At 43.9% G+C, this 25,092-nt stretch overlaps 2 protein-coding genes across 12 annotated transcripts in view; one reads left to right on the forward strand and one right to left on the reverse strand.

The window, feature by feature from the left end:
* Nucleotides 1-25,092, forward strand: part of Polg2 (DNA polymerase gamma 2, accessory subunit) — a 66,697-nt gene that overhangs the window by 33,966 nt on the left and 7,639 nt on the right. Inside the window, exon 9 of one of the 7 annotated variants that reach the window (XM_087208611.1) lies at nt 5,942-21,256. The exons of 5 other annotated variants lie outside the window; for them this stretch is intronic. In XM_087208611.1, coding sequence (XP_087064737.1) covers nt 5,942-5,963 — 22 coding nt within the window. In that variant the 3' untranslated portion in view covers nt 5,964-21,256. Of the gene's footprint in view, nt 1-140; nt 3,344-5,941; nt 21,257-25,092 lie in introns of those variants that run through there. One more of the 7 variants, XM_021248643.2, reaches the window with a different exon arrangement.
* Nucleotides 17,447-25,092, reverse strand: part of Milr1 (mast cell immunoglobulin like receptor 1) — a 35,413-nt gene continuing 27,767 nt past the window's right edge. For all 5 annotated transcript variants that reach the window (XM_021248651.2, XM_087208615.1, XM_087208616.1 and 2 more), the window contains 3 exons: nt 24,647-24,736; nt 23,201-23,269; nt 17,447-22,835 (listed from right to left, as the gene is read on the reverse strand). In XM_021248651.2, coding sequence (XP_021104310.1) covers nt 22,783-22,835; nt 23,201-23,269; nt 24,647-24,736 — 212 coding nt within the window. In that variant the 3' untranslated portion in view covers nt 17,447-22,782. The remainder of the gene's footprint in view (nt 22,836-23,200; nt 23,270-24,646; nt 24,737-25,092) is intronic.

Here is a 25,092-nt window from a genome sequence, read left to right on the forward strand (position 1 = left end):
CCAAAGTGGTACACCCTTAATCCCAGCATCAGATCCTAGATCCAGCCAGCCCTGAAAAACCCCGCCTATGAGTGCATGAGGCTTGGGGTGTGGGAGGGAGTTTGAGATACAAGCCCTAACAAGAGATATGTAAAATGTAGGAAACAGTGCAAAATTTTGTAGAAAAGCACCGCTGGAATACATCTGTAGCAGTGCAAGCGATGAATCTGTTTAATGACAATGCAATGTCACATTTCCATGAAATCTTCAAAAGGAGGCAAGAGTGAGTATCATTGGATAGGTTCCTTGTTAAAGTTGCAAAAGATTCCATTGAGTCAATAGACAGCAATGATTACATCAGTGGTAATGAAAGTTGTCACACAATGACCCTCCTCTCTCTTGTCTCCCTCACACCAGCCATGAGGGTTTTCAATGGTAAATGCAGGTTAATTTCTTTATTTTGTATTTTCTTTATTATTTTATATTACAGAATTGTAATCATTTATTTAAAGACAGGGTCTTGCCATGTAGTTCAAGCAGGTCTTGAACTATGTAGCCCAGGCTGGCCTTGAGCTTGGTGGTGATCATCCTGCCTCAGCCTCCCAAGTGCTGGGATTACAGGTGTGTGCCACCACACCAGGCTGTAATCCTTTTTTTGTTTGTATAGGGGATCGAACTCAGGCCCTTGCGCTTGTGAGACAGATGTGGCGCCACTGAGCTACATCCTTGGCCCATAAATTCTAGTATCTTTTTTTTGTGTAATCATTTTTATATGAATATTTTTGGGTTGTGGAATGAATCACCTGAGTTTCCATTATGTCTAGTGGGGAGATTCACTTTGTTCTGTTTTGGGAAATTCACTTTGACATACAAATGTTTTGGGTTACTAACATGTTTCCAAAATGAATTATGCTTGCAAACCAAAGTTTTACTGTACTTATTTTTGTATTTGATTTCCTTCTTCATCAAGTATACTGTTTAGTTCTTTCAATGAGAATGTGATTGGAAAATCTTATGTCTTTGTCTCAAATGTTCTGATTTTACTTTCTTTTCCTTGTACTTCTGGGGACTGAATTCAGGAATGCTCTATCACTGAGCTCTACCCCTAGCCCTTCTATTTTATATTTTGAGACAGTCTTGCTAAGTTGTCCAGCTGGACTTGAACTTGTAATGATCCTCCTGTTTCAGCTGATCTCTCATGTGTACACCATTGTGCCCAGCTTGTGCCTCGTTCCTGATTGATATTTTTGCCTATGTGGCAGAGACAGAGTCTTGCTATGTAGCCCAGGCTGGCCTTGAACTCACAGTGACCCTCCTGCCTCAGCCTCCTGAGTGCTGGGGTTTCAGGCATGCACCACCATGCCCAGCCTAATTAGCTCTTTTAAGCCACATTGTAACTCTCCTCTTTATGATGAGGTCAGAAACCTAAGAAATTATAATTCCCTCCTGCCGGGGTTATAGATATGCATACCTCCCACCTAAGGGAAGCTCGGGTGTGGGGTTTGTGGAGGACAAGGGAGGCAGTGGCTGCAGCGCAGAAGGAAGCACCTGGTGTGGCAGACTCTGCTCCGAACTGTCTGGGCTCCAGTTCTGCAGGAAGGCAGCTGTGGCCCGCACATCAACAGTAATAGGAGGAGCGGTAGTTTTCTAGCATCCTGTGTAAGAAAATTTGCAAATAAAGTATTATACTTAAAAAGAAAGTTTAATAAGGATGTTGGATACAAAGCACTGTGCTTCTATGTATCAACAACATGAAATAAAACCTAATTTACTTTAGCATCAAAAGATCAGATGGGCCAGGGATTTAGCTCAGTGGTGCTGCTGCTTGCCTGGAAAGTGCAAGGTCCCAAGTTCAATCCCCGGTACCAAAAAAAAAAAAAAAAAAATCAGGTGACTAGTATAGGAAGAAATCTAAAAAAAGATGTACAAGATATTTATGCAGAAAATGGTAAAGCAGTTGAGAGAACTGAAGAACATAAACAAATGGTGAGGTATGCTATATGTGTAGTTTGGAAGGCTTGATACTGTGAAAATGTTAATGATCCTCCAGGTGATCTACAAATTCAATGCAGTATCAAACAAAATTCCTATTATGTTCAGGGATTTTTTCTTTGTTTAAGAAAATGACAGGGTCGGGGATTTAGCTCAGCGGTTCCGCCGCCTGCCTTGCAAGCTCAAGGTCCTGAGTTCAATCCCCAGTACCAAAAAAAACAAAATGACAAGGTGACTGGAAAATGCATATGGCAGCTGGGCATGGTGGCACATGCCTAGAATCCCAGCACTCGGGAGGTTGAGGCAGGAGGATCACCATGAGTTCAAGGCCAGCCTGGGCTACATAGTGAGTTCAAAGCCAGCCTGCAGTGCATAGTGAGACCCTGACTCAAAAACCCCAAAATAAATAAAGTAAATAAAATGTATATGGAATGCAAAGGGTCAAGGAGAGCTGAGTCCTTCCTGACAAGATCTAAGTGGGGAAAATTGCCCTCCCAGGTTCAGAGCTTATTGCAAAGCTGGTACTGACACGGCAGAGATAACAGAATAATGAAACAGAATCTGAAACTCAGAAAGGAGCCCCACGTGTGTGGACATTGGACATGTACAAAGATGACACCTTGGTGTGGTAGGGAAGGACAGTCGTTTCCATAAATAGTGCTGGAGCAGCTGGGGAGTCCCTAGGGTAGGGGGAGGGACTCGCCAACTTCACACCCCACTAGTGAGGCTGAGGCAAGAGGGCTGCTGCAAATTCAAGGTCAACCTGGGCTGCATAGCAAGCAGTCTCAAAAAAAAAAAGGAAAAGGTAAACAAATTAAGTTCTTAAAGCTTCTTTTCATCAAAAGGCATGATTGATTAAGAATATTTTTTAATTTAATTTAATTTTATTTTATTTTTTTGGTACTGGGATCAAACTCAGGTCCTTGCGCTTGTGCAGCAGGCGGCAAAAGCACTGAGCTATATCCCTGGCCCCAGTAATATTTTTTTAGAGCTGGAGATGTAGTTCAGTGGCTCTGCGCCTGCCTGCAAGCACCAGATCCTGAGTTCAATCCCCAGTACTGGGGATTTTTTTTAAAGGGCTGGCAGGGGGCAGGGGGGGATTCAGCTCAGTGGTTCCGCTGCCTGCTTCACAAGCACAAGGATCCGAGTTCGATCCCCGGTACCAAAAAATAAATAAATAAAAGGGGTGGGGATGTAGCTCAATGGTAGAGCACTTGCCTAGACTAGGCAAGGCCATGGGCTCGATCCGCAGCACCAGAGGTAAAAAAAAGAAAAATCCATATGACCTATAAATATACATCAGAAAGCTGCAAATTAAAATTACAAGGCAATGCTGTGCAAGTGCAAGGACCCGAGTTCGATCCCCAGTACCCCCCCCCCAAAAATTACAAGGCACCACCACTATATAAGGGTCATGATTTAACATAACTGCCAGTGTCAGTGTTGGTGAAGCTGTGTGTGTGTTGGGGGGGTTTACACTGTTTGTGGGTATGTAAAGGTGATAGAGCCGCTATGGAGAACAATGTGGCCTTGTCTGCTTGGATTAGAGATTCACACATCTAGGAGCCAGCCACTCTATTCCTATGTACACGTAACAGAACTACTTGCACATAGGCACAAAGAGAAGCGTTCTTAACATAAGAATGTTCATAGCAGCATTATTTGTAACAGCCCCACATTGATAATGTCCTTAAATGTCTGTCAGCTGTAGGGTAGATGAAGTGTAGCATGCTCTAACAATGAAATCCTGCAGTATTTAGCAATGAAAAGACATTCATTGTAGCTACATGCAGCATCATGGATAACACACAAACATAATCTTGATCGAACGAAGAATAAATGCTATGTGGTTCCATTTGTAGTAAATTCAGAGCTGGGCATGGTGGTGCACCCTTGTACTTCTAGCTGCTCAGGAAGCTAAGGTGGGAGAATCCCTTGAGCCCAGAAGTTCAAGACCAGGCTGGGCAACATTGCATAGATTCTATCTCAAAAAACTAAATTCCAAAATGGGCAGAAGTCAAGATAGAGTTTAGAAATGCATATTTAGGTGGCTGAACTATAAAGAAAAGCAAAGAAGCAATTTCCATGTTTGAGGAGTTGTGCTGGGGAGACCAGGCTGCGGTCGTGAAGATCACAGAAGACGTGGACTCCCTGGTGTCCGCTTCATCTAATTTGTTAATCTGTACACAAAGTGCATTTTATGCATTTCTGCATTTAGATAATGCACTGTATTGCAGAACAAAAAAAGAATGTGTGCATTTGAAAAAGAACCAAAGTGAAGCTTCCAGATATGAAAAAATGAGACTTCTGGAGTGAAAAGCTCAGTTTATCCTCTTCGTCTTCCTTTTCCTTTCTCTGCTGTCCGTGGCTAATACAGTCCAGAGGCCATGGCCTGGGGGCAGGGAGAAAGTGGAGTGGAACGATAGTAACTGGGAGCCGGGTGCCCTTCTAGGTAAGGAGGAGACCATGAGGGGCTTGGTGGCCCCCAACAGTTGTCTGCGTGGTAAGAGCCAGTCTGGCCGTGGTGCTGGAGTCCACCAGTGTGCAGGAGGGGCAGGTATGGAGCCCAGTGGGGCACAAAGGGCGTAGTCATGGAGCAGCGGCCAGGAGGGCTGTGCAGCTAAAGGGGTGTTGACAGCAGCCCTGAGTGGGTGTCGGGTTCTTTGGGTTGTATATGTGGATATCAGCTTCTAAGTGGATCGAGAGGTCATCCATGTGCAAGAGCAGGCTGGTGCTGGGTGTTGGAGCCCTACCAGGGTGAAGAACTGGAATTGAGGGAAGTGATTCTGGCTCAGATGTTGAAACTTGAGGTGGGGGGGGATTTTTTTGGCTTTTTAGACTGAGTCTCGCCTTATAGTTCAGGCTGGTCTTGAACTCACTATGTAGCTCACACTGGAAACCTGAGAACTTAAAGGGGTTTCTGTATGGGATGTCAGAGTCCAAATTGGTGTCTGCCTGGAGACTTATTATATACAGGGGAATTAACCAAGCAGTACATCTATTGAGGGTATTGGGACCCCATTTCCCACAGTCAAAGAAGATAGTTAGAAATAAGAAAAAAGGAGAAGACTAGAATGCACTGTGGTATTGGGTTGGAATTGGAGATGCCAGTGTAAATTCATAGTTTTCATTACCTTTAGAAATATAGATGTAAATGTAAGTATATGCATAAATATGTTCCTAAGCTGTAAGTAGCGAAAGGGTCTAGAAGCAGCAGCACCTTTACAGCAACAACTGGAGCCCAGAACCTGGTTTCTAAATAGAGCACTCACTTCAAAGGAACTGGGATTCCTTGGAAAAATGGCTCATTCCAGAGCAGGGTCAGAATAAGTACAGGACGAACCAGAACATTTTGCAGCAAAAGGTGAAGAAATGTTCAGAGAACCCTGGGAGCATGTCAGAAGAACACAGAGCCAGTGCGGGGCTGGGGATGTAGCTCAGTGGTGCCGTCGCCTGCCTCACAAGCGCAAGATCTCAAGTTCAATCCCTGGTACCAAAAAAAAAAAAAAAAGCCAGTGTGGAGGGGACCCTACTTGTGAATCTAGGGCAATTTGAGCATCATAATAAATCATGATAGCAATAGATTGTAACTTATAGGATAAAATAGGAACCCATGACTCTATAAAGATATAAGTGATAAACACCAGACTCCAAACTGATGAAGTATATTCACATAATTTCAGAGTACCTACCCACAAAATATCAGTCACATTAGGGAAATCCCCCAGATACAAGTTAACCAAGTGATGGAAAAAATCACCAGGTGAGGGAGAAACTGAAGTCACACTGTCTGATAGGATCAAGAAGAGCAAGGCATCCTTTGCAGTATTCCAACCCAAAATGCATCCCGAGTCTTTTTTTTGGTACCGAGGATCGAACTTGGGTCCTTGCGCTTGCGCAGCAGGCGATGAAACCACTGAACTAAATCCCTGGCCCCTGAGTCTTTTTTTTTTTTTTTTTTGGTACCAAGGATCACACTTGGGACCTTTTGATTGCAAGCCAGGTGGTGACACTGAGCTAAGTCCACGGTCCTGCGTCCTGAGTCTTAATCATGGATCACTTCAGGTCAACTCAAAGTGAAGCCCATCATCTTCAGAAATGTCAAAGGGGCTGAGCATACGGCTTAGCACGGGTTGCCTAGCATGCACTGGATTTGATCCCCAGTACTGGGGGAAAAAAGTGTAAAGACAAAGCAAGGGTGAGGAACTATTCCAGACTGAAGGAGATGAAACATCTTGGTGAATGCATCTGCATACCAAGAAGGTGGTGCACCCCAACTCCATAGGAACAGAAATTCCTGCACTCTGGACCTTTCTGGGCCTTGCCTTCAGCACCTCTTCATTTGGCTACTAATCTGTGTCCTTTATAATAAGCCAATAATAGCGTCTTATTTACTTCTTGTCACTAGAATACCCAACACCCACGACTTAAGAGAGGAGAGGTTTATCTCGGTTCATGTTTTGGAGGTTTCAGTCCATGTTCAGTGGGCTTAAACACAGAAATGGCACGGAGGAAGGGTCTGGCAGAGAACAGCCGCTCACATCATAGCAGCCAGGAAGCAGAAAGAGAAGGGGAGAGCCAGGGAGGGAGATGTACCCTAATAGGCCCCACCCCAGTGACCCACCTCTTCTGACCAGACCCCACCTCCTAACAGCACTCCCATAATTCAGTCCCCTTCCCAAAGCCCCACCTGCAAGCGCATGAGGGGCTTTCTCCGCCTAAACTCCCGAGTTCGGTGAACCATTCTAGAAAATTATCAAGCTTGAGGAAGGGTGATAGGAACCTCCGATTTATGGCCAGTTATTCAGTGAGTGAGGTCTGGACTTGGCAATTGACCTCTGAAATGAGGCAGTTTTGTGGGACAGAGCCCTGTCCCTTGGGATCTGATCCAACTCCAGGTAGTTAATGTCAGAATTGAATCACTGGGCACTGAGTTGGTATCCAGAGTGTCAGATATTGTTGATAGTGAAAAACCCTACACATCTGGTGTCAAAAAGATTTTTTTCAAAGTGGTGAATATTGATATTTCAAGACTACAATGCGTTGTATTTTCTCTGTTCATATAAGGCGTTTTTGCTGGAAGTATGGAGTACATGTCTTTAATCTGTTGAGAAGTTTCTGTTCTACTTCTAGTCTCCTGATAGCTTTTACCTTGAACAGCTGTAGAATTTAGTCCAATACTTTTTCTGCAACTACTGACAGGATCATACCGTTTTTTCCTTTCCTCTGTTAAAATGATGACTTTTGGGGGTGGATCTTCCAATGCTGAACCAACACTGCCATCTCTATAATAAAACCACTTTCTACATCCTGCCAGATCTGACTTCTAATAGTTTGTTTTGTTAAACAAATTTCTATCTATGTTCATACTTTTTTTCTTCTATTATCTTTATCCAGTTTTAGGATTAGCACAATGTTGATTTCCTAAAATGAGGGGAGAAGTGTTCCTTTTTTTTTTTGCTTTAAATGTTTGATATAATTTATCAGTTAAAATGTGTATGAGCCTGCTGTTGTCATATAGGTAGGTTTTCAAGCTAGGAATATACTTTCTTTAATAGGTGCTATTCAAATTTTATATTTCCTCCAGAGTTAGTTTCATTAATTTATCTTCCAAGGTACTTCTTAGAAGTTGTCAAATTTATTTCTAAAAAGATTTTTGTAATATGCTTTGTATATCCTTTTAAATTCTGTAAAATCTGTGGTGTCTCCTGGATCTTGATATTGTAATTTTAAAAATGTGTAATTGATATTGTGTAATAGGAAGTAAAGGTCTAAAGGAGCAGGGGAAGTGGGAGGGGTAGGGGAAAGGAAAGAAGGGAAAAGAAAAAATATGAGAAAAGGAAAAAAATGGAAACAAAGTCTTTGCAAATGGGGAAGGGTGGAGGGGGTGAAGGGAGGGCAAGGGAAGGGGAAAAAAAATAAGAACCAAGATACTCATGTAAGGGTACAAGATCCCAATGATGAATGTAACTATTTTATACCTAAAATGTACCAATAAACTTAGTGAGGGGGAAAAAAAGACTACAATGCTTTATTTTTTCTGTCAGAACTGTAGAAATTGATATTCTGCCACCTAATGAGGACCTGCCGTTTGTAAGCATTGCTCTTTTTTTTTTTTTTCTTTTTTTTGGTACCGGGGATCGAACTCAGGACCTTGTGCTTGCCAGGCAGGCAGGGGCACCACTGAGTTAAGTCCTGGCCCCTGTAGGCGTTGTTCTTATGCTTACCCGGATTCCCACTGGTCTCACTCAGTCACAGCCTCTGCCCACCTGCCTGGACACCCACTCGAACCACCTCCTTATCCGGAACCATCTGGCTGGTGGGGCTGTCCTCCTAGGAGTCCTCTCAGGGGTGTCACCCTGCCTGCTTATTGTCTGCCCCACTCTCCTCTCGCTGCTTTTGCCCTTGGCTGTCTCATCTTCAGTGAGCCTGGGTGTGGTCCCTGAATTCTTTCAAATTTTGTCCCTCTGGTGACTTAGTTCCGTAAGTCTTGCTCTGAACACCCAGGTGTATATCCTAGAAAGTTAAAGATGTAGTGGTGAGAAATGTAGACTCTAGCCAGGTGTAGTGGCTCACACCTGTAATCCCAGCACTCGGGAGGCTGAGGCAAGAGGGTCACTGTAAGTTTAAGGCCAGCCTAGGGTACATAGTGAGGCCCTGTCCCCACTCCAAAAAAAGAAAAGAAAAGAAAAGAAATATAGGCTCTGGTGTCACTCACACCTGTGTTCTTTTCCTGTTTCCACCAGACAGTACCTCAGTGACCTTTGCCTCAGTTTCTTTTTGTATGTAAAGAGGGGCAAAAAAATGTCGCTGCCTCAAAAAAAGTACCTGTACTCTATGAAACTATATGAAAAGAAGTACACAAAGCACCTAGTCCCTGGAACATGGTACCAGCTCAGTACACATCAGATATTATTGTTGCCATTATTTTGCCATAAAGGAAATGTTGAGAGGCATTCTTCTGGATCTCACCTCTTGATTCTATCTGCAGCTGAGGTTCCACCCACTCTGTACTGACAGCTTTATGCTTCAAGTGCACAAATGCATCTTTTATTTTCTGCCCTGAGGTTTTCCCAGGACCACAGAATGAAACACCAATGGAAGCCTTCTGGGAAATCCCCACAGGCAGTCTAGCAGTTGGGAGGGGCAGCCTATTCTGGGGCTGCCTTCGATCAGGGGGGGTTGGAAGCCGGTGAGTAAAGGCCTCTCCCCACTGAGGATCAGGATGATTCCAAGGGAGGCTCTTTCCTCCTCCAGAAGGTTCCAGTGGGGTCAAGGCCCAGCTGCTCACTGCAGTGGCCAACTCAACAGCATGCCTTGCACGGGCTTTTCCTGCAGTCCCTCGTCCCATTACTTGGGGCCTCCTCTCAGATGCGTTATTTGCACCGAAGTTCTGATCTCAGGCTCTGCTTTCTGGACTAGTCCAGGACAAGAGAGATCAGAAGGCCCTCCCAAGTAACCCTGGGGGATGAAATCACTTCCTTTGGATTGATGACACAAGGACTCCACTCCCAGTGGTAAATGGGGTGGTGAGAACTCTCAGCCTACTGTGGCTTTCCAGTTGCTAAGACTTTCCCCTGAGGTGGAGAAGGAAGTGCAAGGAAAAGTAAGGCACTGGGTTATGCAATAGTGCCAGCACTTGAAAGGTTGGGGTTAATGGTAATTATGTGGATTGTGGAGTCGGTTGGCTTCTGTTACCTGCATTAGGTGCTTTGCAAGGAGAAGATGAGAGGCTATCGACTCAGGGAAGGCTGAGAACCCAGAGGGCCTCCTCAGCACCATTTAAAGCCACTCTGATGACCCACAGCCAAAGGGGATGCTGTGCTGAACGACAGGGTTTGATTAAAGTGATGAGGATGGGGGTGGAGTGGGCGCACCTAGCAGTTCTCTGCTGTCCTCAGGCCTGGGCAGGGAAGGCGGGTCTGTGGGATGTGGACATCTGGGGCCTTGAAACTCCTAATTGTCTTGAGCCCTCTGGACAGGCAGGAGCAGCTTTCCCACACTTGCTAGGGGATAGCACCCCCGCTTTGTTACACAGCCCCACGTAAGGCAGATGCTTCACATTTTTTAATTACTGCTTTAAAATACATGTAACTTTTGCCATCCTAAACAATTCAGTGTTGTTAAATACATTCATATTCACACTCATCACCATCACCCATCTCCAAAACTTCATCTTCCCAAACTGAAACTCTGTAACCCTCAATCCCCACTTCCCTGCCCTGGCGCCACCATTCTATCTACTGCTCACTATTTTGCTTTTCTTCTTTAAGATCCATCCCTGTCTCTGCCACAGATCAATAATTAAGGTCTGATAGAGCCTGCACAATGAAGGGCAGTCCCTGCCATGGAAGCAACCCGACCTCCCCAAGGGCTGAAGGGTCTTCCAGGAACTGGGGGATCTTAAGGAAGAGTAGGGAGGAGGGTGCTGAGCTAGAGGTCCAGAATATAAAACTAGACCAGAGAAGTGTTGTTTGATGTCCTGTCAAGAACATCCGCTCAGGCATAGTGGTGCACACCTGTAATGCCAGCACTTAGGAGGCTGAGGCAGGAGGATTACCATGAGTTTGAGGCTAGCCTGGGCTGCATAGCAAGACCCTGTCTCAAAAAACGAACAAACAAACAAAAAAACACATGGTGTTCTCCTAAATATGCTGCTGGAATAGCTCCCACATTTTGGTGAAATAGGGCTGGTGGCACATGTTGAAATAATGCAGTTTTATACATAGTAGATTAAGTATGATATATGATTCCAATTAATTTTATCTCTTTTCATTTTTTGTTTTGTTTTGTTTTTTGTGGTACCGGGGATTGAACTTGGGTCCTTGCGCTTGTGCAGCAGGCAGCGAAACCACTGAGCTAAATCCCTGGCCCAGCTCTCTTTTCATTTTTTATTAGAGCAACTACGTGGTTCACAGCCCATTTCCGTTGGACAGAGTGCCAGCCTGTAGAAAATACTGTGGAGGGGCTGGGGATTTAGCACAGTGGTTCCAGTGCCTGCATCACATTTGCAAGGTCTGGAGTTCGATCCCCGGTACCAAAAAAAAAAAAAAAAAAAAATACTGTGGAGATGCCAGAAGAGTCTGAGCAAAATATTGAGGGAGGGAGTCAGAAGGCTCAGAGAAGGAAATAAGAGGAATTTATGTATTAGGGGAGACAGCTGTCCAGTTCTTCAAGTGGACTTAGAGGACATTTCCTTTACTAAAGCAATTCAAATGGATTGGGTTGGAGACACTGGCACTGAGGAAAACCTAAGTGGTGGCTTCCCTCTGTCAGAGTTACAGTGGAAGATGCCACCCTGGCCCTGGCCCTGGTGCCGAGAGAATGGCTGAATTCCTGCACAGCAGAGGTGAGGCGGTGGCACGTAAGTGTGGGAGGCAAGGCTAATGTGATGGCCCCCGAGGGTGAAAACACCAGAGTGGCTGGAACTCATGATGAGGCCTAGCTGTTCCTAAGAGTGAGAGAAGCAGGCAACCAATGACAGTATTGTTCATACAACCAAAAGAAGAAAGAAAGAAAAGAAAAGATTCAAAGCAACCAAATGGAAGACTGGCATCAGCACTGTAATGGGAAGTCATGAATTCCTGCCCATTTCCAGATCTGAATCATTTCTCAGACCCATCAAATGATAGAGATACCAGATCCCCCTGAGAAAAGGCTCCTGGTAAGCAGCAAGTGCACATGACAAATATTTCCTCAGTCCTTCCTTAACAGTTCCTATAGCTCTTTAGCAGACAAAGTATACCCTGAAGAAATGAGGCTGCAGTTCATTTGGGGGGGTTTTCAGGCTGTTAGATACAAGGTCTGTGCTGAAACTGATTCCAGGAGACTCGAAATGCTTTTTTAAGATGGAGTGCATGGAAGATAGGGGATAAATAAAGCACTGGTCTAAGCTTTTTCTCATGTTGGGTCCAGTACCCTGCAGAGCCACCTTATGGTTATTTTCCCGGTTCCTGGTTGCAGAATTGGGATGGATATACAGCTGGCAAAGCCCTCCTCCCAGTCCCCTGTAGGCCATTTCTATAAGAGGACCAGGCTCTCGAAACTGCCCACCCGTTCCTAGCCAAGATGGCAAACAAGAAGCAATGGTAGATTCTGGGGAGAACTCTAGAGACCAGGGCCACCTTCGTGGATTTGGGGTCTCCATAACTTCTCAGTTCACCAGTGGGGCCACTGCAGACACTGGAGGCCCCATGGTAGATGACAGGAGGTTTCCATAAATCCAACCACCTGAGCTGCTGTCCTGGATGGTTCAACATGATCTCTATTCGTGATGCACACCTCTCCATTTGGCAAATGTGTCCTCTTTAATTCCTATCAGAAGAAAAGATTTAAAGCAGTTTGAAGTCACATGAAGAGGAGACATAGCTGTCCACAGTGTAGCTGCAATTCTTTCCAATTCATTACAATATTATCTAAAGAAACACTGATTTGTGTGTGTGTGTGTGTGTGTGTGTGTGCAAGAACTGAATCCAGGGCCTTTGCACTGAGCTACATCCCCAGCCCTTTAATTTTTAGATTTTGAGACAGGGTCTCGCTAAATTGCTAAATTGCCCATGCTGGACACATTGCTGGACCCATTGCTGGACTCAAATTTGCAATCCTACAAAGTGCTGGTATTATAGGCATGAACCACCACTCCCAATGGGGAGGCTGCAGGTTCTGAGTGTGATTCACACCCAAGCTCTGTCTAGCTGCCCTACTACTCAGGACAGTTGACCTGGAGGTCTAGGGTTGTTACAGGTATTTGTCATAAATCGGTGTGAAGACATCCAGAACCAACTCATAGGTTCTGTAGCAAGACCATGCCTCTGTGCCCCAACCCCACAAACTTACCATTTGAAACACAACTCCTGGCATGCCACTGTGCACTCCATGAGACTGTGTTCTGGAGCACAGGACTTCAAATGACTATGTGACCAGAGATGCCCAATGGGAGTGGAGGATTGTTTGCTCTACTAAGTAAAAGATTGGGTGAGAAACCAACAATCTATTGCATAAAGGAAGTGGGACATTCAGCACTGGACCTGAGCAGATCCACGGGGTAGAAAGTGAAGCAAATGAGCAGGTGGCAGAGTCTCCCCTGTCCCCTGCCTGATTTTGGGTTTTTTTGGTACTGGGGATCAAACTCGGAACTTTGTGCATGTGAGGCAGGCGGCAGAACCACTGAGCTAAATCCCTGGCCCTCCCCGCCTGTTTGTCTAAGGCATCACATCTGTGACTTGCTGTGGTTTGGTTTGGTTGGCTTGATATTTTGGTGAGATTCAGAAATGGACCACTGCTGATCCCAGTCAGGGTAGCCCAGCAAGTGGAGGGGAAGGAGGAATCTTTCCCACAGGCAGAGCTCCACGCAGTGCTTGGAGTCTGGGTTGTCTGTTTTTTGTGTGGGGAGAACAGAGTCACACTCCTGGAAGTTAGTGAGTGGCTCAGATGGTGAATTCAGGGAGGAGCAGGATCAGATGAGAGACCAGGAGATGTGGGGGAGACAGTGTGGGCGAACCCAGAGGAGTTCGAGGGAAGCATGGGAATCTCCTGTCCTGTGGGGGTCCGCCCTGTTGATGATGCCCAAAGCAGGCTGTAAGGAGTGTAGGCTGTGAAGAGTTAACCCCACAATTGGCTTGTTTATATAAGCAAGTCTGGCCAAACCCTATGTGCCGAGGGTCAGAGTGATTTGCACCCAAATTCCATTCCCAAAGTTAAAGCCCTCTTTACTAAAAAGACAAGGTTAATTATTAACCACAACCTATATTTTATCTGTTCTGTTTCTAATTCAAGAATTCTTTGTCTTGTCCTTTACAAGCTTTGCCGGCATCAGCGATGTATCCATAGCAACTCCACGTAGTCCCCTCACGTATCCCCTTTACCTCAATCTAACTATGATGCCGCCAATAAATGTTGATAGCTCTGAGTGTTCAGGGCTTTTGCTTGTTTAAGCCTCTGACTGCGCAAGCACTGGACATCCTGGTTCCCCGTATCTGACTCTTTAACTCTAAGTTTTTCTTCTTGCCATAGGTTGTAGCACCAAGTAGAAGATTGGAACCCACTGCAGGGGGCTCTGATACTGTCCCTTGTCAATGCTCACTTGAGAGCACACATGGGGAAAAGAGGCACTTAACAACCCAATGGATAAACCACCTGTTGGCTGGCTATCAGCCAGATGGCCACCCTGGTGCCACATGGACCCATGTGCAGTCACAGTGGCAGGGGGAAATATGTCCAGGGATTCACTGGGGAGGGAATATCTTTTGATGTTTCCATGTCTGGTGACAACAGGAGATGGCAAATGCAGCCCTGATGGCCTGGCCAGGGCAGGTAGTGAGGGGCTCAGACCCTATAGGGTTGAAGATTTGGGTCAGCCAGCCACGGAGGAATGAGGGCGAAGTGAATCTAGAAATGGATGATGGGGCAGGAGGGTAGGAAGATCACTTAGGACTCGAGGACTTCTTCCTTGAACCCTCTGGGGAGACCTTTTGGAGGAGATGATGACTGGCACCTCCTGGGATACTCACGGACAATTCAGTGTCCCGGAGGGCATGGGATGGCTGAGAGCGAGGCTGTGGTGGAGGGACGTGGGCCTTCTCTGTGCAGCACCTCACATCTTCTGGGCCTCACCTCTACGCCAGTCACAGCTGTGCGGAGCAGCCCCTCGCGGGCTGGGGCTCACTTTGCAATCAGAGAACCACACCCAAGCAGAACACGCATCTTTTGTTGTCTGCCCCGCTCCAATGTGGTGGCTGTAGATCAGGCCTTTGGCACACATACTGTCTTAGGTAACCCTCACCTAGGAGGACGTCGGTTCCTAAATATCTCTTCCTGTCCATCCTCCAACAAATGTTTCTGAGAGGCATCCTGGACTTGGAGACCTCAAAAGATCTTAATGAATCCAACCCACTTAGCCCCATGGCCATGAAGTCCATCCCTGTGTTGCCTTTTTCTCCTCCCTACCTCCCTCTTCCAGTCCCTCTCCTGCTCCCTGGGATCACCTCCCATTGAACTCCCTGTTCCCTGTCCCGGTCTCAGGCTGTGCTTGAGGAGGGAATCAGGGTAAGGCAAATGACAAAGCCAGTGGTGGTCAAGTTGCCAAGTTTGCAACATCAAAGGCTTAAGTTTCTAAGAGTGGAAGCACCGTCACCCTGGAAAAGCTGGCCTCGTTTGAGTTTCTCTTAGGTACCTGATCCTGTTCTAGGCCTTTTATGTTCATTCACTGAGTTTATTCTTACAACAGATCCATGATGTGGGCATCATCCGCTGCCCCCTTACTAATGAGGATACTGAAGCCCAGAGAGGTTAGGAAACTTGCCTAGATTTAGCTCAGGTTGGTTTGACGTGGGAAGCTCTACCGTCTTATTCTCTTTAATATATTAATTTCCCCAAATAAAAATATCAGTAGAGAAAGGAGGAATGATTCTCATGAATGCTGCCTTATGAAAGCGAGATCTTCAAATTGGTCCAGACCTGTGTGTCTCTTCCCACCCTGAAGGGACATTCCTAGGACTAGTGCTTTTGCTTTTATTCGCTAGGGCTTAACTCCCAGTTCAGCCATTTAACTAGCTGTGGTGACCTTGTAAAGTGGCTTAACTCATCTATGTTCACTTACTTTCGAAAGCAAATTAATAATATTGACCTTGTAGGGCATTGTCACGGAGTTAGAGTCTCAGTGATGCTGGCTGTGATTTGGCCGGCTGGAGGTTTATCATCAGGAACAATTAGGACTGAGGTTCAGGCCACTCCCAAATAAAGAACAGAGTAGAAATACTTCGGTCATTTTTTTGTTTGTCTGGAGCCCTAAAAATGTCTCTTGACTTTTATTGGACTTTACTTATAATTCCTAGATTGAAAGATTCAAGCTAGAAATCATTTTGTCTCCTGTAAAAGGTGAATGATGACACCCCCAAAACATAACATATGTCTATATCCTGATTCCTGGATATTATGAGCATGATTTTACTTGGAAGAAGGGTCTTAGCAGACATAATTAAGGATCTTGGGATCACCCTGGATTATCTGGTTGGGCTAAATCTCTCTCTCTCTCTCTCTCTCTCTCTCTCTCTCTCTCTCTCTCTCTCTCTCTCTCTCTCCCTCCCTCCTCCCTCTCTCTCTTGCCCAGACTGGGCTCTAGTGATCCTCCTGCCTCAGCCTCCTGAGTCCTGAGACTACACATGCTCACCACCATACCTGGATGAGATCCTAAATTTCAGTAGCAGGCATCCTCATAAGGACAGAGGGAAGCCAGATACGGTGGCAGATGCCTGTATCCTATTATTATGGGAGGCTAAGGCAGAAGGATCGCCAAGTCCAAGCCCACCTTGGGCAGCTTAGCAAAATCTTGTTTAAAAAAAAAATTAAGACAGGATGGGGATGTAGCTCAGTGCAAAGACCCTGGGTTCAGTCTCTAATACTGGGGGAAAAAAGAGGGAGAAGAGAAGAAGTCCATAAAAAGATGGAGGCAGCCAAGAAACTGGAAGAAGCGAGGAAGGGGCCTCTCCTAGAGCTGTCAGCCCTGCTGGCACCTTGACTTTGGACTCCTGGACTCCAGGACTACGGGAAAATAAATTTCTGTTGTTTTTAAGGCACCAATTTGTGCTAATTTGCTACAGCATTTCTAGAAAACTAATATAGACCCCTCCTCCCCAGCTCAGCTCTGGGGCTATGAGGGATGCAGCACATGAAGGAGAGCCTTTGGCACGAGACTTGTCTGAATCTCGAGCTCCCAGAAGGACCACAACAAGCGATAGCAACATTTCTATGCCGTCCATGACTGGAGAGCAGATTATAGTGGCCGCGGCTAACAGACATACTTGAGTGATACTGATTTCTCTCCTGGTGACTGGTCACAGTCAGTATTATCTTCAAACTCCCTTTCAAGGTCTCCTGTGTTTTTTTTAAAATGACATAAGAAAGATTTACTAGAGGAAGATATAGGACCCACTAAAGAGTGGAGTGCGGGTGCTGAAAGAAATGAGGCGCCTAGATTTATTCATCCTACATAGCACTACTTTGAATACCCTAGTTCCTCCCAGTTCCTCCTAGTTCCTCCCCTCCCCTTGTCCCTGATAACCCCTGTTTTATTCTCTATCTCTGTAGATTTAACTTCTTTTTGTTTTAGATTTCACATATGAACGAGATCTTGTAGTATTTTTTCTTTTTTTATTGGTATATTTTTATAGACATAATGATAACACTCATCATAGGGAATTTGTGCCTGTACATGATGTATCTTGCTTCTTTTATTCCCATTCCCCTCCTCTCCCTTCAACCCTTCTTCTCTTCCTTATTTACGAAAGCTTTCTTTCCATTTTTGCCTCTATTCTCTTTTCTTCTTGTCTCTTTCCCCCGGCCCCCACCACCATGTTCCCTTTCTCATTTGAACGTTTTCTTCCCATTTCCCAATATCTGTTATACATTTTGGTCCTTATTTACACTTTTGGTTTCTCATACCAGAGAAACAATGTGATATTTAAACATGTGTGTCTGATTTACTTAAGCATATGGTCTCAAGGTGCATCCATTTAGCTGGAAATGTCTCAAGCTTATCTTTTTTATAGCAGAGTCGTGCTCCATTGTATGAAAAAAACCACATCTACTTTATCTATTGTGTTAGTTGGTTCCATGGCAGGGTGGCGGAGAGGCAACAGTTCATGGAGGCGGAAGAGAGCAGAAGCAACAAGGAACCTTAACAGTGTCTTTCTGCCTATTTTATTCCATCCAGGCTACTGGGATTAGGGCGGTGCCAAACCAGTCACTCACAAGGATTAGTGTAGTAATCACACGCCCTTAATCCCAGCATCACACACAGTAGGTTCAGCCACCTCTGAAAAAGAAAGCCCCACCTCATCTGCATGAGGCTTTGGGGGGACATCTAGACCCAAACCATGACATCCATTGATCAGCTGAAGGGCACTTGGGCTGTTTCCAAGTTTTAGCTATTACAAACTGTGCTGCTATAAACACGGGTGCACATATATCACTGTGGTATGATCCTTTTAATTCTTTTGGGACAATACCAAGAAGGGGGATAGCTGGGTCAAATACCTCTAGTTTTAGTTTTCTGAGGTATCTCCACACTGATTTCCACAGTGGTTGCACCAGTCTGCACTTCCACTAGCAGTGAAGAAAAGTTCTTTTTTCCCCACAGTCCTGCCAGCATTTGTTACTGCTTGATTTTTGACAGTAGCCATTCTTTCCGGAGTGAGGTGAAATCTCAGCAATGTTTTAATTTGCATCTCTTGAATGACCAGTGATGTTAAACATTTTTTCATATATTTATTTGCTGTTTCCACTTCATCTGAGAAGCATCTATTCATTTCAGATGCCCATTTTTGGATTGTGTCTTTAAATTTGGAGCGTCTGATTTTTGCCTCCTTTATATATTCTACATATTAGTCCTTTGAGGAAGAGCTGGCAAAAATATTCCCACTCTGTGGGTTGTCTCTTCACTCTGTTGATGGTTTCTTTTGCTGTGCAAAAGCTTTTTTTTTTTTTTTTTAAAGAGAACTAGTTTATTATCACCTTTTGAGAAAGACAATAAAATGTACAAAATATGGCATTGCTTAAGATTGTTCATTGTTAGTTATTCAAGAATTTGTTATTGAAATATTTTTCTATTAACATGTAGTCATCTATCCAGAATTGAAATTTTGAAGGCATATTCTGCTGTTTCAGACTTCTTTGTCTTCCCCCCCTTCATAGACTTTAAATTTAATAAAAGGAACAAGATTTGGAGATGATTGCCTTATGCTGGTAGAATTTTTCTCCATGATACTGTGGTTTTCAGTAAGCACATGCTACTGGTTCTCAGCTTGGAAACACCTCCAAGTGCCCTGGAATGTCGCCTGAGGGCATCTGGGGGAAGGCACTTGCACTTTTTGTGAGGGAGACTTTTCAAAAGTTCCATACATCTCGGGCCAGGGAGATAGGTATCTGAGTCAAAACAGAGAATTCCCTATTCCTATGTACATCTGTCAGATTGCACATCGGAGGCTATCCATAACTGCACTCCCTGGATTAATTATGTTTCTTTCTTTCCAGATCCATCATACCCAAAATTCTTAACGAAATGCTGTGAGTCCATAAAGCATATTAGCTTTCATCTGCAAAATGGCCCATTATCCTTCTGGGGAGTGTGAGTCATCTTTTCCATAGCTTTCCACCTCCTCAAGAGAAATATAAATGTTCCCAGTTCAAGGAGATAGCCTCTCTCTCTCTCTCTCTCAGATACCCACACTTTACTCCTTTGAGTGTGTACTTTTAAAATTTTACCAGGCGGGGGATTTAGCTCAGTGGTTCTGCCGCTGCCGCACAAGGTCCCGAGTTTGATCCTCAATACCAAAAAATTTTTTTTTGCCTAATAAAGCCCATTTTCCTCTTACTGGATTATCCTGAACATTTTGCATCTGAGATGGGATTCAGTGATCCTGATATAGGGGGAAGAGATGTAACTCTCAAATCTGCTAGATATCTGAAGTGGGAGTCTGTGTTCTCTAAAATTGAAGAATGAATTCTAGGAACAACAGAGGTTAAGACTAGGAAAAATTTATTGAGAGAAAGACAGCTTCTGTCTATATTGGTTCTCCTTACCCAAGAAAAAGGAATATCTTTCCATTTTCGGATATCCTCTTTGATCTCTTTTTTCAGAGTACTGTAACTTTCCATGTAAAGATCTCTTACTTCCTTTGTTAGATTGATTCCTAGGTATTTCATTTTTTCAGATGCTATTATGAAGGTGTTATTTCTCTAATTTCTAGCTCAGCGAATTTGTTATTTGCATAAAGGAATGCTATTGATTTTTGAGTGTTGACTTTGCATCCAGCTACACTACTGAATTTGGTTATTAAATCTAGAAGTCTTTTGGTGGAGTTTTTGGGGTCTTCTATGTAGAGTATCATGTCACCTGCAAATAATGATAATTTGTTTGTTTGTTTGTTTTTGTTTTGTTTTGTTTTTTTGGTACCGGGGATCAAACTCCAGGACCTTGTGCATGTGAGGCAGGTGGAGGAACAAATGATGATAATTTAATTTCTTCCTTTCCTATCCTTATTCCTTTTATTTCTTTCTCTTATCTAATTGCTCTGGCTAATGTTTCCAGAACTATATTGAACAGGAGTGGACATCCTTGTCTTGTTTCTGATTTTAGAGTGAAAGCCTTATTTTTGTCCACTTAATATGGTGTTGGCTATTGTTTTGTCATAGATGGCTTTTATTAGATTGAGATAAAACCCTACAATTTTCTGTAGGGCTTTTCTTTTTTTTTATCATGAATGGGTGTTGGCCTTTGTCAAATACTTTTTCTGTATTTATTGAGATGACCTTGCAAATGTTGGACTGTCCCTGCATCCCTGGGATGAATCCTACTTGGTCATGGTGTATAACCTTCTTTATGATTTGCTGCATTCTGTTTGCCAGTATTTTATTGAGCATTTTTGTATCTATGTTCATTAGGGAGATTGGCCTATAGTTCTCTTTTTTGGTTGGATCCTTCTCTGGTTTTGGAATCAGGGTAATGCTTCCTTCCAGGAATGATTTTGGGAGTATTGCTTTCTTTTCAATTTCATTGAAGAGTTTGAGAAGTAGTGGTATTAAGTCTAAATTTCTTGTAGAATTCAGCAGTGAATTCATTGGGACCTGGGCTTTTCTTTGTTGGTAAGTTTTTAATTACATCTTTGATTTCATTGACTGATATTGGTTTATTTAGAATTTTTTAACTCCTTCATTCAACTTTGGTAATTCATCTGTGTCTAGGAATCTGTTCATTTCTTCTGTGTTTTCCATCTTATTAGAATATAGGTTCTTGAAGTAGGTATTGATGATCTTCTGGATTTCTGCAGGATCTGTTGTGATTTCACCCTTTTCATTCCTAATTGCATGGATTTGAGTCTTTTCTTACCTTTCTTTGACAAGGTTGGCTAAGGGTTTGTCAATTTCATTTAATCTTTCAAAGAACCAACTCTTTGATTCATTGATGCTTTGTATTGTTTTCTTAGTCTCCATTGCATTAATTTCTGCTCTGATCTTTATAATTTCTTCCCTCATACAAAGTTTGAGCTTGACTTGCTCTTTTTTTTTTTCTTTCTAGAGGCTGGAGGTCCAAGATTAGGTTGTTTGTTTGAGCTCAGTCTATTTTTCTGATATGAGAATTCACTGCTATAAATTTCCCTCATATGACTGCTTTCATTGTGTCCCATGAGTTCCGGTATGTTGTATTGGCATTATTATTTAATTGTAGAAACAGTCTAACTTCTTTTTCTTTTTCTTCTTTTTTTTGGGGGGGTGGGTACCAGGGATCGAACTCGGGTCCTTGCGCTTGCAAGGCAGGCAGCAGAACCACTGGGCTAAATCTCCGGCCCAATAGTCTAACTTCTTAATTTCATCTGTGACCCATTGGTTGTTCAATTTCCATGTGTTTATGAAGTTTTTATGGTGACTTTTGCCACTAATTTTTAATTTCATTGCACTATGGTATGATAATAAGCATGGGATAATTTCAATTCCTTTGGATTTACTTAAGCATGTTCTATGAGCTAGTATGTGGTCTATTTTAGAGAACATCACATGTGCAGCTGAAAAGAATGTGTATTCTTTTTTTTTTTTTTTTTTGGTACTGGGGATCAAACTCGGGTCCTTGCGCTTGTGCAGCAGGTGGTGAAACCACTGAGCTAAATCCCCAGCCCCAAGAATGTGTGTTCTGATGTTGTGGTGTTGAACACTCTATAGACATCCACTAAGTCCATTTGTTCAAAAGTTTGGTTCAGCTCTGATATTTCTTTGTTGATTTTTTTGTCTAGTTGATCCATCTATTTGTGACAGTGGAGTATTGAGGTCCCCCATTACAATTGTCTTAGTGCTTATTTGATCTTTCATGTCTGTTAATATTTGTTTTATATAGTTGGGTGCACTGGTATTTGGTGCATATATATTTATGATTGTATGTCTTCCTCTTGGTATTGTTTCCTTTACAAGGATGTAGGGTCACCTGTGTTTAGACATGGATTTTGCTTTGTGTTTTTGCTTTTGAATCCTTGGTGGACTTGGGGACAAGGAATCTTGCAAGATGGCCATTGGAATGTCTCCAGAATCCACTTATGAAGAGGACTGTGGCCTAAGAATTATTCTTTTAAAAATGATATTGGAGGTTCCGCCGCCTGCCCCGCAAGCGCAAGGACCCGAGTTCGATCCCCAGTACCAAAAAAAAAAAAAAAAGATATTGGAAGCCGGGCGTGGTGACACACGCCTATAATCCCAGCACTTGGGAGGCTGAGGCAGGAGGACTGCTGTGAGTTTGAGGCCAGCCTGGGCTACATAGTGAGTTCAGGGCCAGCCTGAACTACAAACGGAGACTCTGTCTCAAAAAACAAAAAACAAAAACAAAAACAAAAAAATTGGAAGGGACAGAAGGACCTATGTCTACAAATAGCACAAGCATTTTAAAATAATTCCCAGTGGGGTCCCACCTGACCAAGCTGTTGTCTAATGACAGGATTGGGTGCACCCACCAAGACCCAAAGGAATGTTTCAGTGTGAAAAACAGAGATTCACTTTAGGTGACCACTTTAGATATTTTTAATTGTTTGTTTTTTGTTTGTTTTGAAAGAGTCTCTCTCTGTGCACTCCATTTTACCTTCAGACTTGCTATGTAGCCCTGGCTAGCCTCAAATGCTCAATTTTCCTGCCTCAACCTCCTGAGTGCTGAGATTACAGGTACAGTCTACCATGCCTGGTTTAAACTAGACTTTTAAAAGTGCCATTGCATTTTCTTTGTTTTCATGTAAATCACCTTCAAGAAAGTCTCTTACACCAAAGTAGTTTCTTTAAGTTTCACAAGGTGAGTTCAGAATAGACATGACCAGTTTTACAGTCATGACAGGTCTCTGAAATACAAAAATGGGAAAAAATTTGGTAAACTTAGGATATGTGTCAGAAGGCCTCTAAAAAGAAATTCTGTTTCTAGAAGCTGGGTAGCCTGCCAAACCCAAGCAGTAACTTTTTTTCCCCAGGACTGAGGTAAATAATTTATTCGTGAACATGTTTTGGTATAGTAGTGACTCTGCGTCCTCCTCGTGGGGAGAGTACATTCCCCACCCCACCCTCTCCTCCCATCCCTCTTCTCCTGGGGAGTTTACTGGGAGCTGAGCTATCAGTTACTGCTCCTTCCTGGGGTGCACCTGTGCCTTCCACGTCATGGGGACCCTCTGTCGCATTTCATTGACATCTGTCATCCAGAGCTATGGCTCACCTTGCTCCCTGCGGGCGGCTTCTTGGAACACGGGGGTGGCGTAATGTATCTCCTGGGAGTCTCCTGCGCCTGGCGAAAGACAAGGCGGAGTTACCGAGTGAGTCTCCGACCACACGGGGGCAGTGGCGTCAAGGCTGTGGACCTCGCGGACCCTTTGCCGTTTTGTGTTGTGGAAACACGTTGCTTTGACCCCAAGTCGGCCACAGCTTCCTCATTTGCAAAACAGAAAGGTCTTGACTCGGAGGTGGTAGTATTGGGCCGGGAAAGCTCTTAGGGCAGCACACAGAATGCGGCTGGCGCTGTGAGTGTTGGTTAGGACAGAGCTCATAGTCACCAGGCCCAGCTTCTCCTTCATCAGAAAGCAGCCTCTGATGCCTGCTGGAGAGGGGAGCATGGACTGTACAACACGGTGACTTAGTCAAGGACAAGGCGCTGAGCCTATGGAGAGGCATATGCCTATTATCCCAGCACTTTGAGAGGCTGAGGCAGAAAGATCTCGAGTTCAAGTCCCACCATGGCAACTTAGTGAGAACCTGTCTCCCCCAAAAAGCAAAATTAAAAACAAACAAACAAACAAAAACAAACATACAAACAACAACAACAAAAACCCAAAAACTTAAAAAGAGGCTGAGGTTATAGGTCAGTGTGAAGGCTCTCGGCTCAATCCCTAGTACTGCAAATCAAACCAAACTAAATCAAAAGTAGTGGATTCTTGAAAATCACTACGGGATTAAGTAGGTTTTAACTGCTCTCACTAGCACTTGCCTACCATGTATGAGGTTATGGGTTTAATCCCCAGCACTGAGAAAACAAAAGCAAAACACTAATGTGTATGTATTTCAAAAATCATACATGGCTTTTTTTGGGGGCAGGGGGGGCTACTAGGAATTGAACCCAGTATCCTTGTGCATGCTAGGCAAACATTCTACCACTGAGCTAAATTCTCTGTCTTTTAAATTTTATTTTGAGACAGTCTTGCTAAGTTACCAAAAGCTGTGCTAATACTCAAGATCCTCCTGCTTCAGCATCCCCGGTAGCTGGGATTATAGGTATACACCATCACATCTGACTTACTGTTCTTATTTGTCAATTAAAATAAAATTTAAAATATCTTTTAAAAGATTATTATGAAAAACTTTGGAACACAGTGTGTAACATTCTGAATTAATATAAAAATCTCCAAGACATGTGAAAAAAATCAAGTGAAAAATTAAGGTATAGAATGGCCTTCTGGAGACATCTGAATGTCATTTGGTGCCAGCAGACAAAGAGAATAACTGTGAGGGGCATTTAAACACCCATCCTGGCCCTGGATAGTGAGACAGGACATCTGGATGGGAGGGAGACATTCTCTTCTATTCCTGTGGTTCTGGATGAACTTTAAAAAGACAAGAACCCCAAATCAACCAACCAAACCCACCCAAAGACCCAACAGTGTTCTCTTACCTGCTTGATCTTTACAGACATTTTCGTACAGTTCACCTTCCATGGGTGTATCTCCAGGGTCCTTGGGCACATTCTCTCTCATAGCTTTTCCTACATATGTTGGTATAAAATTATTACATTGAGCCAATTCAGATACATTTTCTCTGTCTCTTCTGCCAACCAGCAGAACCCCCTGAAGTGGTTGAAAAGGTGGCCCGCTCCAGTGACTAAACTATTGCCTAGTGGGGCAGACCAGACATTTGTCTGAAACACCTGCTCTCCAAGCTGTGCCCCCCTAACTCACCCCTGGGGCCTGTGAGGAACATGCTTTCCCAGTCAGATTACATGGAAAATGGGCAGACATGGTTTCTTCTTTCCTTCTTAAAGAGAAGAGTCTGTAAGAAGCTCTGTAACATCTTCAGGAGACAGTCAATGATCCAGCTGGGTTCTATTTCAGCCGTAATCAA

Source organism: Heterocephalus glaber, unplaced genomic scaffold (genome assembly GCF_053883595.1).
Source record: "Heterocephalus glaber isolate CG9 unplaced genomic scaffold, H.glaber_assembly_v1.0 deba00000937, whole genome shotgun sequence".
NCBI classification, from domain to species: Eukaryota; Metazoa; Chordata; class Mammalia; order Rodentia; family Bathyergidae; genus Heterocephalus; species Heterocephalus glaber.